The sequence below is a fragment of the Salvelinus alpinus genome, chromosome 19 (assembly GCF_045679555.1).
Source record: "Salvelinus alpinus chromosome 19, SLU_Salpinus.1, whole genome shotgun sequence".
Classification (NCBI taxonomy): domain Eukaryota; kingdom Metazoa; phylum Chordata; class Actinopteri; order Salmoniformes; family Salmonidae; genus Salvelinus; species Salvelinus alpinus.
Genome location: NC_092104.1, coordinates 271,616 through 286,971, shown reverse-complemented (window position 1 = coordinate 286,971; position 15,356 = coordinate 271,616). Strand labels below are relative to the sequence as shown.

Below are 15,356 nucleotides of genomic sequence, written 5' to 3'. Positions count from 1 at the left end.
CAAACTGATGACATTGGGACATGTTGCACAGGATCAATCTTTCCAGTGGTTTGGAGTTATTGCATTTTCTCCCCGGTCCCTAAACTAAACCCTTCAAACTGATGACATTGGGACATGTTGCACAGGATCAATCTTCCAGTGGTTTGGAGTTATTGCATTTTCTCCCCGGTCCCTAAACTAAACCCTTCAAACTGATGACATTGGGACATGTTGCACAGGATCAATCTTTCCAGTGGTTTGGAGTTATTGCGTTTTCTCCCCGGTCCCTAAATGAAACGGACTACTTTACCGATGGTAACTGGATTATTAATGCTCATTGTATCGATGTAAGACAGACACTCCTTGAGTATCCCAAATAATAACGGGATATTGGTGTGCATTTAAGTTTGTCCTGAAAATCAGATGTTTCATCAGTATTTTTATATGCATGTTTTATAATATGTATATTTGTATAGACTACACCTAATATAGAATAGTAGAGGCCTTTGAATTTCTTTCAATTCTATTTCCTTTCATTCAAATTAGAATTGCAATTCTGTATCCTGTTTGCTACTTCAATAATTTAATTGGAATTGAAGAGGCATTTTATATTCTGAATTGAGCACAACCCTGTTTTATACATCCTGACAGTCACCTTATCCAGTCACCTTATCCAGTCACCTTATCCAGTCACTATATCCAGTCCCTATATCCAGTCCCTATATCCAGTCACCTTATCCAGTCACTATATCCAGTCACTATATCCAGTCACTATATCCAGTCACCTTATCCAGTCACCTTATCCAGTCCCTATATCCAGTCACCTTATCCAGTCACCTTATCCAGTCCCTATATCCAGTCCCTATATCCAGTCCCTATATCCAGTCACCTTATCCAGTCACCTTATCCAGTCCCTATATCCAGTCACCTTATCCAGTCACCTTATCCAGTCCCTATATCCAGTCCCTATATCCAGTCACTATATCCAGTCCCTATATCCAGTCCCGATATCCAGTCACTATATCCAGTCACCTTATCCAGTCCCGATATCCAGTCACCTTATCCAGTCACCTTATCCAGTCCCTATATCCAGTCCCTATATCCAGTCACCTTATCCAGTCCCTATATCCAGTCACTATATCCAGTCACTATATCCAATCCCTATATCCAGTCACCTTATCCAGTCACCTTATCCAGTCCCTATATCCAGTCACCTTATCCAGTCACCTTATCCAGTCCCTATATCCAGTCACCTTATCCAGTCCCTATATCCAGTCACCTTATCCAGTCACCCTATCCAGTCACCTTATCCAGTCCCTATATCCAGTCACCTTATCCAGTCACTATATCCAGTCACCTTATCCAGTCACTAAATCCAGTCACTATATCCAGTCACCTTATCCAGTCACCTTATCCAGTCACCTTATCCAGTCACTATATACAGTCACTATATCCAGTCACTATTTCCAGTCCCTATATCCAGTCACCTTATCCAGTCACCTTATCCAGTCACCTTATCCAGTCCCTATATCCAGTCACCTTATCCAGTCACTATATCCAGTCACTATACCCAGTCACCTTATCCAGTCACCTTATCCAGTCACCTTATCCAGTCACCTTATCCAGTCACCTTATCCAGTCACCTTATCCAGTCACTATATCCAGTCACTATATCCAGTCACTATATCCAGTCACTATATCCAGTCACCTTATCCAGTCCCTATATCCAGTCACCTTATCCAGTCACCTTATCCAGTCACCTTATCCAGTCCCTATATCCAGTCACTATATCTAGCCCCTATATCCAGTCCCTATATCCAGTCACCTTATCCAGTCACCTATATCCAGTCCCTATATCCAGTCCCTACATCCAGTCCCTATATCCAGTCACCTTATCCAGTCCCTATATCCAGTCACCTTATCCAGTCACCTTATCCAGTCCCTATATCCAGTCACTATATCCAGTCACCTTATCCAGTCACCTTATCCAGTCCCTATATCCAGTCCTTATATCCAGTCACCTTATCCAGTCACCTTATCCAGTCACCTTATCCAGTCCCTATATCCAGTCACTATATCTAGCCCCTATATCCAGTCCCTATATCCAGTCACCTTATCCAGTCACCTATATCCAGTCCCTATATCCAGTCACTATATCCAGTCCCTATATCCAGTCCCGATATCCAGTCACTATATCCAGTCACCTTATCCAGTCCCGATATCCAGTCACCTTATCCAGTCACCTTATCCAGTCCCTATATCCAGTCCCTATATCCAGTCACCTTATCCAGTCCCTATATCCAGTCACTATATCCAGTCACTATATCCAATCCCTATATCCAGTCACCTTATCCAGTCCCTATATCCAGTCACCTTATCCAGTCACCTTATCCAGTCCCTATATCCAGTCACCTTATCCAGTCCCTATATCCAGTCACCTTATCCAGTCACCCTATCCAGTCACCTTATCCAGTCCCTATATCCAGTCACCTTATCCAGTCACTATATCCAGTCACCTTATCCAGTCACTATATCCAGTCACTATATCCAGTCACCTTATCCAGTCACCTTATCCAGTCACCTTATCCAGTCACTATATACAGTCACTATATCCAGTCACTATTTCCAGTCCCTATATCCAGTCACCTTATCCAGTCACCTTATCCAGTCACCTTATCCAGTCCCTATATCCAGTCACCTTATCCAGTCACTATATCCAGTCACTATACCCAGTCACCTTATCCAGTCACCTTATCCAGTCACCTTATCCAGTCACCTTATCCAGTCCCTATATCCAGTCACCTTATCCAGTCACTATATCCAGTCACTATATCCAGTCACTATATCCAGTCACTATATCCAGTCACCTTATCCAGTCTCTATATCCAGTCACCTTATCCAGTCACCTTATCCAGTCACCTTATCCAGTCCCTATATCCAGTCACTATATCTAGCCCCTATATCCAGTCCCTATATCCAGTCACCTTATCCAGTCACCTATATCCAGTCCCTATATCCAGTCCCTACATCCAGTCCCTATATCCAGTCACCTTATCCAGTCACCTTATCCAGTCCCTATATCCAGTCACTATATCCAGTCACCTTATCCAGTCACCTTATCCAGTCCCTATATCCAGTCCTTATATCCAGTCACCTTGTCCAGTCCCTATATCCAGTCCCTATATCCAGTCACCTTATCCAGTCACCTTATCCAGTCACCTTATCCAGTCCCTATATCCAGTCCCTATATCCAGTCACTATATCCAGTCACCTATATCGTCACTATATCCAGTCACTATATCCAGTCCCTATATCCAATCACCTTATCCAGTCACTATATCCAGTCACTATATCCAGTCACCTTATCCAGTCCCTATATCCAGTCACTATATCCAGTCACCTTATCCAGTCCCTATATCCAGTCACTATATCCAGTCACTATATCCAGTCACTATATCCAGTCACTATATCCAGTTCCTATATCCAGTCACCTTATCCAGTCACTATAACCAGTCACCTTATCCAGTCACTATATCCAGTCACTATATCCAGTCACCTTATCCAGTCACTATATCCAGTCACTATATCCAGTCACCTTATCCTGTCACTATATCCAGTCACCTTATCCAGTCACTATATCCAGTCACCTTATCCAGTCACTATATCCAGTCACTATATCCAGTCCCTATATCCAGTCACTATATCCAGTCACTATATCCAGTCTGTTCCAGTGTAAAAAAAAAAAAACTGTGGTCAAGTGACTGAACGCTGTGTTGTGACTGGCTGAGTGTGTTATTATCCTGTCACAGCTTCCTCTGCAGTTGGCTGCTACGTCCTGTTCCTGATTCCTGTTTCCATCCTCAGAGGAAATACATAAACGAGGGATTTTTTTTAGGGGGAAACGTCAACAATGTAGTCATTACAGTGACCTGCGATACCAGTCACCAGTCTGAGAGCACCATGTCATCATCCCATATGATGATGGGAAATCGAGCCCTAGGTCCTGTGTAGTGCACAACTTTTGGCCAGGGCCCAAGTAGTGCCACTTCACTTAATTATTACTCAGTGATTCGCTAATGTTTTATAAAAGGCAATACAGTGGGGAGAACAAGTATTTGATACACTGCCGATTTTGCAGGTTTTCCTACTTACAAAGCATGTAGAGGTCTGTAATTTTTATCATAGGTACACTTCAACTGTGAGAGACGGAATCTAAAACAAAAATCCAGAAAATCACATTGTATGATTTTTAAATAATTTATTTGCATTTTATTGCATGACATAAGTATTTGATCACCTACCAACCAGTAAGAATTCCGGCTCTCACAGACCTGTTAGTTTTTCTTTAAGAAGCCCTCCTGTTCTCCACTCATTACCTGTATTAACTGCACCTGTTTGAACTCGTTACCTGTATAAAAGACACCTGTCCACACACTCAATCAAACAGATTCCAACCTCTCCACAATGGCCAAGACCAGAGAGCTGTGTAAGGACATCAGGGATAAAATTGTAGACCTGCACAAGGCTGGGATGGGCTACAGGACAATAGGCAAGCAGCTTGGTGAGAAGGAAACAACTGTTGGCACAATTATTAGAAAATGGAAGAAGTTCAAGATGACGGTCAATCACCCTCGGTCTGGGGCTCCATGCAAGATTTCACCTCGTGGGGCATCAATGATCATGAGGAAGGTGAGGGATCAGCCCAGAACTACACGGCAGGACCTGGTCAATGACCTGAAGAGAGCTGGGACCACAGTCTCAAAGAAAACTATTAGTAACACACTACGCCGTCATGGATTAAAATCCTGCAGCGCACGCAAGGTCCCCCTGCTTAAGCCAGTGCATGTCCAGGCCTGTCTGAAGTTTGCCAATGACCATCTGGATGATCCAGAGGAGGAATGGGAGAAGGTCATGTGGTCTGATGAGACAAAAATAGAGCTTTTTGGTCTAACTCCACTCGCCATGTTTGGAGGAAGAAGAAGTATGAGTACAACCCCAAGAACACCATCCCAACCGTGAAGCATGGAGGTGGAAACATCATTCTTTGGGGATGCTTTTCTGCAAAGGGGACAGGACGACTGGACCGTATTGAGGGGAGGATGGATGGGGCCATGTATCGCGAGATCTTGGCCAACAACCTCCTTCCCTCAGTAAGAGCATTGAAGATGGGTCGTGGCTGGGTCTTCCAGCATGACAACGACACGAAGCACACAGCCATGGCAACTAAGGAGTGGCTCCGTAAGAAGCATCTCAAGGTCCTGGAGTGGCCTAGCCAGTCTCCAGACCTGAACCCAATAGAAAATCTTTGGAGGGAGCTGAAAGTCCGTATTGCCCAGCGACAGCCCCGAAACCTGAAGGATCTGGAGAAGATCTGTAGGGAGGAGTGGGCCAAAATCCCTGCTGCAGTGTGTGCAAACCTAGTCAAGAACTACAGGAAACGTATGATCTCTGTAATTGCAAACAAAGGTTTCTGTACCAAATATTAAGTTCTGCTTTTCTGATGTATCAAATACTTATGTCATGCAATAAAATGCAAATTAATTATTTAAAAATCATACAATGTGATTTTCTGGATTTTTGTTTTAGATTCCGTCTCTCATAGTTGAAGTGTACCTATGATAAAAATTACAGACCTCTACATGCTTTGTAAGTAGGAAAACCTGCAAAATCGGCAGTGTATCAAATACTTGTTCTCCCCACTGTATATGTGTCAAATAAGCTGTGCCAAAGGTAATATATTCCAGTGTAGACTCTGGTGAAGGGTTGTCTACATGGTCTCCATCTCTCTAGACTCTGAAGGGTTGTCTACATGGTCTCCATCTCTCTAGACTCTGACGGGTTGTCTACATGGTCTCCATCTCTCTAGACTCTGAAGGGTTGTCTACATGTCCTCCATCTCTCTAGACTCTGAAGGGTTGTCTACATGTCCTCCATCTCTCTAGACTCTGAAGGGTTGTCTACATGGTCTCCATCTCTCTAGACTCTGAAGGGTTGTCTACATGGTCTCCATCTCTCTAGACTCTGAAGGGTTGTCTACATGGTCTCCATCTCTCTAGACTCTGAAGGGTTGTCTACATGGTCTCCATCTCTCTAGACTCTGAAGGGTTGTCTACATGGTCTCCATCTCTCTAGACTCTGAAGGGTTGTCTACATGGTCTCCATCTCTCTAGACTCTGAAGGGTTGTCTACATGGTCTCCATCTCTCTAGACTCTGAAGGGTTGTCTACATGGTCTCCATCTCTCTAGACTCTGAAGGCTTGTCTACATGGTCTCCATCTCTCTAGACTCTGAAGGCTTGTCTACATGGTCTCCATCTCTCTAGACTCTGAAGGGTTGTCTACATGGTCTCCATCTCTCTAGACTCTGAAGTGTTGTCTACATGGTCTACATCTCTCTAGACTCTGAAGGCTTGTCTACATGGTCTCCATCTCTCTAGACTCTGAAGGGTTGTCTACATGGTCTCCATCTCTCTAGACTCTGAAGGGTTGTCTACATGGTCTCCATCTCTCTAGACTCTGAAGGGTTGTCTACATGGTCTCCATCTCTCTAGACTCTGAAGGGTTGTCTACATGGTCTCCATCTCTCTAGACTCTGAAGGGTTGTCTACATGGTCTCCATCTCTCTAGACTCTGAAGGCTTGTCTACATGGTCTCCATCTCTCTAGACTCTGAAGGGTTGTCTACATGGTCTCCATCTCTCTAGACTCTGAAGGGTTGTCTACATGGTCTCCATCTCTCTAGACTCTGAAGGGTTGTCTACATGGTCTCCATCTCTCTAGACTCTGAAGGGTTGTCTACATGGTCTCCATCTCTCTAGACTCTGAAGGGTTGTCTACATGGTCTCCATCTCTCTAGACTCTGAAGGGTTGTCTACATGGTCTCCATCTCTCTAGACTCTGAAGGCTTGTCTACATGGTCTCCATCTCTCTAGACTCTGAAGGGTTGTCTACATGGTCTTTATCTCTCTAGACTCTGAAGGGTTGTCTACATGGTCTCTATCTCTCTAGACTCTGAAGGCTTGTCTACATGGTCTCCATCTCTCTAGACTCTGAAGGCTTGTCTACATGGTCTCCATCTCTCTAGACTCTGAAGGGTTGTCTACATGGTCTCCATCTCTCTAGACTCTGAAGTGTTGTCTACATGGTCTCCATCTCTCTAGACTCTGAAGGCTTGTCTACATGGTCTCCATCTCTCTAGACTCTGAAGGGTTGTCTACATGGTCTCCATCTCTCTAGACTCTGAAGGGTTGTCTACATGGTCTCCATCTCTCTAGACTCTGAAGGGTTGTCTACATGGTCTCCATCTCTCTAGACTCTGAAGGGTTGTCTACATGGTCTCCATCTCTCTAGACTCTGAAGGGTTGTCTACATGGTCTCCATCTCTCTAGACTCTGAAGGGTTGTCTACATGGTCTCCATCTCTCTAGACTCTGAAGGGTTGTCTACATGGTCTCCATCTCTCTAGACTCTGGTGAATGGTTGTCTTCATGCATTACTGTACTTCTGCTCTCGCCTCCTCGCGAGGAAAAGGACCAGCGGTCCGGCATCCACGGCCACGATGACGCCGTCTCCGGTGTCACTGAAAGATGTGCTAGTTTTGTCACCTGCCTTCTTCATGGCACTGATGTGTTGTTGCCCACTCGTTGGTATTGGCTGAAGTAAGCCTTAGGTTGATAGAAGTGCCTGCTGTTAACTTATTGTATCTACAGTAGGTATTGTCTAAGATCTCCTCCTCTCCTCCTCCTCTCCTCTAGGGTGGCCGGTGGAGAACTGTTTAATTTGCTAGCAGAGAAGGAGTCCCTAACAGAAGAGGAGGCTACAGAGTTCCTCAAACAGATTCTGGACGGAGTCTGCTACCTGCACTCCAAACACATTGCACACTTTGACCTCAAGGTACACATACACACCCTTTGACCTCAAGGTACACATACACACCCTTTGACCTCAAGGTACACATACACACCCTTTGACCTGAAGGTACACATACACACCCTTTGACCTGAAGGTACACATACACACCCTTTGACCTCAAGGTACACATACACACCCTTTGACCTGAAGGTACACATACACACCCTTTGACCTGAAGGTACACATACACACCCTTTGACCTCCAGGTACACATACACACCCTTTGACCTGAAGGTACACATACACACCCTTTGACCTGAAGGTACACATACGCACCCTTTGACCTGAAGGTACACATACACACACACAGCTACAAGGGCCACTCCAGTGATGTGTTCTGTCCTCTCCACTCTGCTCTGCACTAAAACCAGACACAACTAATCAATGGCAGAGCTTTTATCACACATGGCTTCCCCAAAAACTCAAGAATAAACATGGTCTACACTATAGGACAGCTTGAGTCACATGATCCCTTAACTACACATACTACTAATACTACACATACTACCCTACATAATACGACTCACCTACACGTACTACATAATACTACACATGCTACACAATGCTACTCATACCACATAATACTACGCATGCTATGCCTACTACATAATACTACACAATACCAGTCATACTACACATACTACATAATAATATGCATACTACACATACTACTACACATACAATATAATACCAATCATACTATATAAAACTACTCGTACAACATAATACAACTCATGCTACACATAATACTACTCATACTACACAATATGTCTAATACTACACATACTACATAGTACTACATAAAACAAACCATGCTATATAATTCTACTCATACCACACACTCGACTACACATACAACATAATACTACTCGCACAGCATAATACTGCGCATACTACATAATACTACTCATACTACGTAATACTATATAATACTACACATAATGCATACTACTACCCATACTACATAATACTACCCATGCTATATAATTCTACTCATACCACACACTCGACTACACATACAACATAATACTACTCGCACAGCATAATACTGCGCATACTACATAATACTACTCATACTACGTAATACTATATAATACTACACATAATGCATACTACTACCCATACTACATAATACTACCCATGCTATATAATACTACGCATACAACGTGATACTACGCATACAACGTACTACTACTCATACTATGTAATATTACTCATACTATGTAACACTACTCATACTATGTAATATTACTAATAATATGTAAAACTACTCATGATATATAAAACTACGTAATACTACATACTACTACTCATAATATGTCATGCTACTCATACTACACACACGATATAATACTATGCATGCTACGCAATACTACGCATACTATATAATACTACTAATACTACTCATGTTACTGAATATTACACATACTATATAATACTACTGCATACTACCCATACTACATAATACTACTCATACTACTGAACACTACTCAAATGACTGAATACTACTGTACTCATATTACCCATATTGCATAATACTACTCATCCGCCATATTAGCAAGCATTTCGCTACACTCACATTAACATCTGCTAACCATGGGTATGTGACAAATAAAAGTGTTACACGTACTACTCATACTGCGTCATACTACTCATACTACATGTTACTACACATACTACATAATACTATACATACTACACATATTACACATGCTGCAATGCTACACATACTATGTAATACTACTCATATTAAACATGCTACATAATACAACGTGTACTACTCTTACTACAATACATATACTACTCATACTGCATCATACTATGGATATTACACATACTACATAATACCAGCTTCATCAGATACATACTACACATACATAACACCAGACATACTACCCATACTACATAATACTACTCATGCTACACATACGACATAATACCAGTCATTCTACTCATTCTACACATACTACATAATACTACTTATACTGTAATACTACTCATACTACCCAAACCAGGTATACTATTCATATTACCTAATACTACACATACTGCATAATACTAGCTTTATCAGATGCACTCCTCATACATATTACTCATACTACACATACTATATATTACCACATATACTATTAAATATCACTCATACTACACATACTATATATTACCACACATACTATTAAATATCACTCATACTACACATACTATATAATACTACACACACTATATAATACTACTCACGCTACACGTACTATATAATACTACACATACTATATAATACCACTCATGCTACACATACTGTATAATACTACACACACTATATAATACTACATATACTACACATGCTATATAATACTACATATACTACACATACTATATAATACTACACGTCCTATATAATACTACTCATGCTACACATACTGTGTAATACTACACGTGCTATATTTACATTTAAGTAATTTAGCAGACGCTCTTATCCAGAGCGACTTACAAATTGGTGCATTCACCTTATGATATCCAGTGGAACAACCACTTTACAATAGTGCATCTAACTCTTTTAAGGGGGGGGGGGGGGGGGGGGGGGTTAGAAGGATTACTTTATCCTATCCTAGGTATCCTATATAATACTACATATACTGCACATACTATATAATACTCCATATACTACACATACTATTTAATACTACTCATACTATATAGTACTACATATACTGCACATATTATTATAATACTATTCATACCACACATACTACATACTACTACATGTATTACCCATACATATACTAAACATACAACTAATATTACATAATACTAGCTTTATCAGATACACTACTCCTACATACTCCATAATACCACTACATCTACCTGGAGCCATTTCTGTCATGTAGGGACAATCTGATTCTAGTCCTGTCTCTTCTGTTCACAGTCTAATAGCCATTCATTCAATCTGATTCCTGTCCTGTCTCTTCTGTTCCCAGTCTAATAGCCATTCATTCAATCTGATTCCTGTCCTGTCTCTTCTGTTCCCAGTCTAATAGCCCCATTCATTCTTTAACCTGCTGGTCTAAAGAGCTTTTAAAGGATTAAGTCAGGAGTCAAGATAGTCTGCTGAAGGAGGCATTGTGGCTCTGGAATGTAGTCTCTCTCTCTCTCTCTCTCTCTCTCTCTCTCTCTCTCTCTCTCTCTCTCTCTCTCTCTCTCTCTCTCTCTCTCTCTCTCTCTCTCTCTCTCTCTCTCTCTCTCTCTCTCTCTCACACACACACATTCTCTCTCTCTCTCTCACACCCTCTCTCACTTGCTGGTTTACTTTATGAGAGGCTTTACTTTATGGGATGTTGTTTCCATGTTTAATGCCCCCCCCCCTCTTCCTCCCCTCTCCCTCTCTCTCTCTAGCCAGAGAACATTATGTTACTGAACAGAGCTGTGGCCCATCCTCGCATCAAGCTCATCGACTTCGGTCTGGCACACAAGATCGATTTTGGCAATGATTTCAAAAACATATTTGGCACCCCGGAATTTGTAGGTCAGTCTATCCGGCGAACCAAGTGCACCACAGCCGTGTGTGTGTGTGTGTGTGTGTGTGTGTGTGTGTGTGTGTGTGTGTGTGTGTGTGTGTGTGTGTGTGTGTGTGTGTGTGTGTGTGTGTGTGTGTGTGTGTGTGTGTGTGTGTGTGTGTGTGTGTGTGTGTGTGTGAGAGAGTTGTTTGCATGTATGTACTGTGTTATGTTCATCGTTTGACCAGCGAGTCAGCTCAGTTTAACATCAAATATCCATATTTATATATATATATATATATATATATATATATATATATATATATATATACTACCGTTCAAAAGTTTGGGGTCACTTAGAAATGTCCTTGTTTTCCATGAAAACATACGTGCTTCTTCACCTGCATTGCTTGCTGTTTGGGGTTTTAGGCTGGGTTTCTGTACAGCACTTTGAGATATCAGCTGATGTAAGAAGGGCTATATAAATACATTTGATTTGATTTGATAACGTTTATAAATAATGATTTTTAATTGAAATAATAATTGTGTCCTTCAAACTTTCATCAAAGAATCCTCCATTTGCAGCAATTACAGCCTTGCAGACCTTTGGCATTCTAGTTGTCAATGTGTTGAGGTAATCTGAAGAGATTTCACCCCCTGCTTCCTGAAGCACCTCCCACAAGTTGGATTGGCTTGATGGGCACTTCTGACGTACCAAACGGTCAAGCTGCTCCCACAACAGCTCAATAGGGTTGAGATCCGGTGACTGTGTTGGCCACTCCGTTATAGACAGAATACCAGCTGACTGCTTCTTCCCTAAACAGTTCTTGCATAGTTTGGAGCTGTGCTTTTGGGTCATTGTCCTGTTGTAGGAGGAAATTGGCTCATAATTAAACACCGTCCACAGGGTATGGCATGGCGTTGCAAAATGGAGTGATAGCCTTCCTTCTTCAAGATCCCTTTCACCCTGTACAAATCTCCCACTTTACCACCACCAAAGCACCCCCAGACCATCACATTGCCTCCACCATGCTTGACAGATGGCGTCAAGCACTCCTCCAGCATCTCTTCATTTTTTCTGCGTCTCATGAATGTTATTCTTTGTGAGCCGAACACCTCAAACTTAGATTTCTCTGTCCATAACACTTTTTTACAATCGTCCTCTGTCCAGTGTCTGTGTTCTTTTGCCCATCTTAATATTTTATCTTTATTGGCCAGTCTGAGATATGGCTTTTTCTTTGCAACTCTGCCTAGAAGGCCAACATCCCGGAGTCGCCTCTTCACTGTTGACGTTGAGACTGGTGTTTTGCGGGTACTATTTAATGAAGATGCCAGTTGAGGACTTGTGAGGCGTCTGTTTCTCAAACTAGACACTCTTGTCCTCTTGCTCAGTTGTGCACCGGGGCCTCCCACTTCTCTTCTGGTTAGAGCCAGTTTGCGCTGTTCTGTGAAAGGACTAGTAAACAGCGTTGTACGAGATTTTCTTGGCAATTTCTCGCATGGATTAGCCTTCATTTCTCAGAACAAGAATAGACTGATGAGTTTCAGAAGAAAGTTCTTTGTTTCTGGCCATTTTGAGCCTGTAATCGAACCCACAATTGCTGATGCTCCAGATACTCAACTAGTCTAAAGAAGTCCAGTTTTATTGCTTCTTTAATCAGAACAACAGTTTTCAGCTGTGCTAACATAATTGCAAAAGTGTTTTGTAATGATCAATTAGCCTTTTAAAATGATAAACTTGGATTAGCTAACACAACGTGCCATTGGAACACAGGAGTGATGGGTGCTGATAATGGGCCTCTGTAGATATTCCATTAAAAATCCGACGTTTCCAGCTACAATAGTCACTTATAACATTAACAATGTCTACACTGTATTTCTGATCAAGTTGATGTTATTTTAATGGACAAAAAATTTGCTTTTCTTTCAAAAACAAGGACATTTCTAAGTGACCCCAAACTTCTGAACGGTAGTGTGTGTACACACACACACACACACACAATACCCTACATTCTAGGCTCAGTGTTTTTGACTTAATAGTGTGTGTTGTCTTGCAGCTCCAGAGGTAGTCAACTATGAACCCCTCGGCCTGGAGGCAGACATGTGGTGAGAGACAGATGTGCTTTATATTTAGATAGTGTATGTATATATACACACACACACACATGCATACATGCACTGAGTATACAAAACATTAGGAACACATTCCTAGTATTGAGTTGCTTCCCCTTTTCCCCCCAGAACAGACTCAATTGGTCGGGGCACGGACCCTACAAGGTGTCCAAAGCGTTCCACAGGGATGCTGGTCCATGTTGACTCCAATGCTTCACACAGCTGTTTCCAGTTGGCTGGATGTCCTTTTGCATGGTGGATACATCTTGATACATACGGGAAGCACAAGAATTGCAACACTGCTGTTTGTTTTGTGTGTATAAAGAATGGTCCACCACCCAAAAGGAATACTTGACACATTGTAGAGTCCCCCGATGAATAAAGACTCTTCTGATGGGGGAAAAGGGGGTGTAACTCCACATTAGGACGGTGTTCCTAATATTTAGTTGACTCGGTGTATAAGGCTCTGTATATATCTCTATATGTATGTTGCTTAATAATCTATATTGTTGTTCCAGGAGTGTTGGAGTGATCACCTACATTCTGTAAGTACAACAATCCTAATGACTGGTGTAATACATGAAGCTTGTCACATTCTGACCTTTATTTTCCTTTGTTTTGTCTTTAGTTAGTATGGTCAGGGCGTGAGCTGGGGTGGGCAGTTCTATGTTCTGTGTTTCTATGTTTAGCTTTGTCAATTGGCCTGATATGGTTCTCAATCAGAGGCAGGTGTTTTGCATCGTCTCTGATTGGGAACCATATTTAGGTTGCCTGTTTTCACTGTTGGTTTGTGGGTGTTTCCTGTGTCTGTGTTCATGCCACACGGGACTGTTTCGGGTTAGGTTACTTTGTTATTTTGTATTTTTTGTCGTGTTCAGTGGATTATATTAAAACATGAACACTTACCACTCTGCGTCTTGGTCCGATCCCTGCTACATCTCCTCTACAGACGAAGAGGAGGAAACATGCCCTTACAAAGCTCTACATTCAACTGTCACCAGTATCCCATTCAGTGATTGGTCCTGATATTGATCTTAGTGTCTTTTTTTATCTTACGTGTATTTCTTTGTATAACTGCGTTGTTGACGAATGCAACTAATCATTTCACTGTACCCTTTACCCATGGTATATCCTGTGGACGTGACCAATAAAGTCTGATTTGATATTTATTAAAAAACATATTAATGCATATATTTCAATAAAATGTATTTATCAAGCCCTTCTTACATCGGCCGATGTCACAAAGTGCTGTACAGAAACCCAGCCTAAAACCCCAAACAGCAAGCGATGCAGGTGTAGAAGCACGGTGGCTCGGAAAAACTCCCTAGAAAGGCCAGAACCTAGGAAGAAACCTAGAGAGGAACCAGGCTATGAGGGGTGGCCAGTCCTCTTCTGGCTGTGCCGGGTGGAGATTATTAGAGTACAGTGCCTTGCAAAAGTATTCACCCCCTTGGCGTGTTTCCTATTTAGTTGCGTTACAACCTGCAATTTAAATGGATTCTTATTTGGATTTCATGTAATGGACATGGAAAAATAACTTGTTTCAAAAAATTCAAAATTAACAACGGAAAAGTGGTGCGTGCATATAAACTCAGCAAAAAAAGAAACAACCTCTTACTGTCAACTGCATTTATTGTCATCAAACTTAACATGTGTAAATATTTGTATGAACATGAACAGATTTATGCTAAATGTTTGATTTTAGTCGTTTTGCCTGGTCGTCTTATTTCACAACCGTTTAAATGTTGGAAAGGACCGTTACCATTTTACCTTTCCAGGGGAAAGGACTGTTACCATGTTACCTTTCCAGAGGAAAGGACCGTTACCATGTTACCTTTCCAGAGGAAAGGACCGTTACCATTTTAC

At 41.8% G+C, this 15,356-nt stretch overlaps 1 protein-coding gene across 2 annotated transcripts in view; it reads left to right on the top strand.

Moving 5' to 3' along the window:
- Positions 1-15,356, top strand: part of dapk1 (death-associated protein kinase 1) — a 200,279-nt gene that overhangs the window by 83,836 nt on the left and 101,087 nt on the right. For both annotated transcript variants that reach the window (XM_071351997.1, XM_071351996.1), the window contains exons 4-7: positions 7,731-7,869; positions 11,278-11,407; positions 13,436-13,484; positions 14,009-14,035. In XM_071351997.1, coding sequence (XP_071208098.1) covers positions 7,731-7,869; positions 11,278-11,407; positions 13,436-13,484; positions 14,009-14,035 — 345 coding nt within the window. The remainder of the gene's footprint in view (positions 1-7,730; positions 7,870-11,277; positions 11,408-13,435; positions 13,485-14,008; positions 14,036-15,356) is intronic.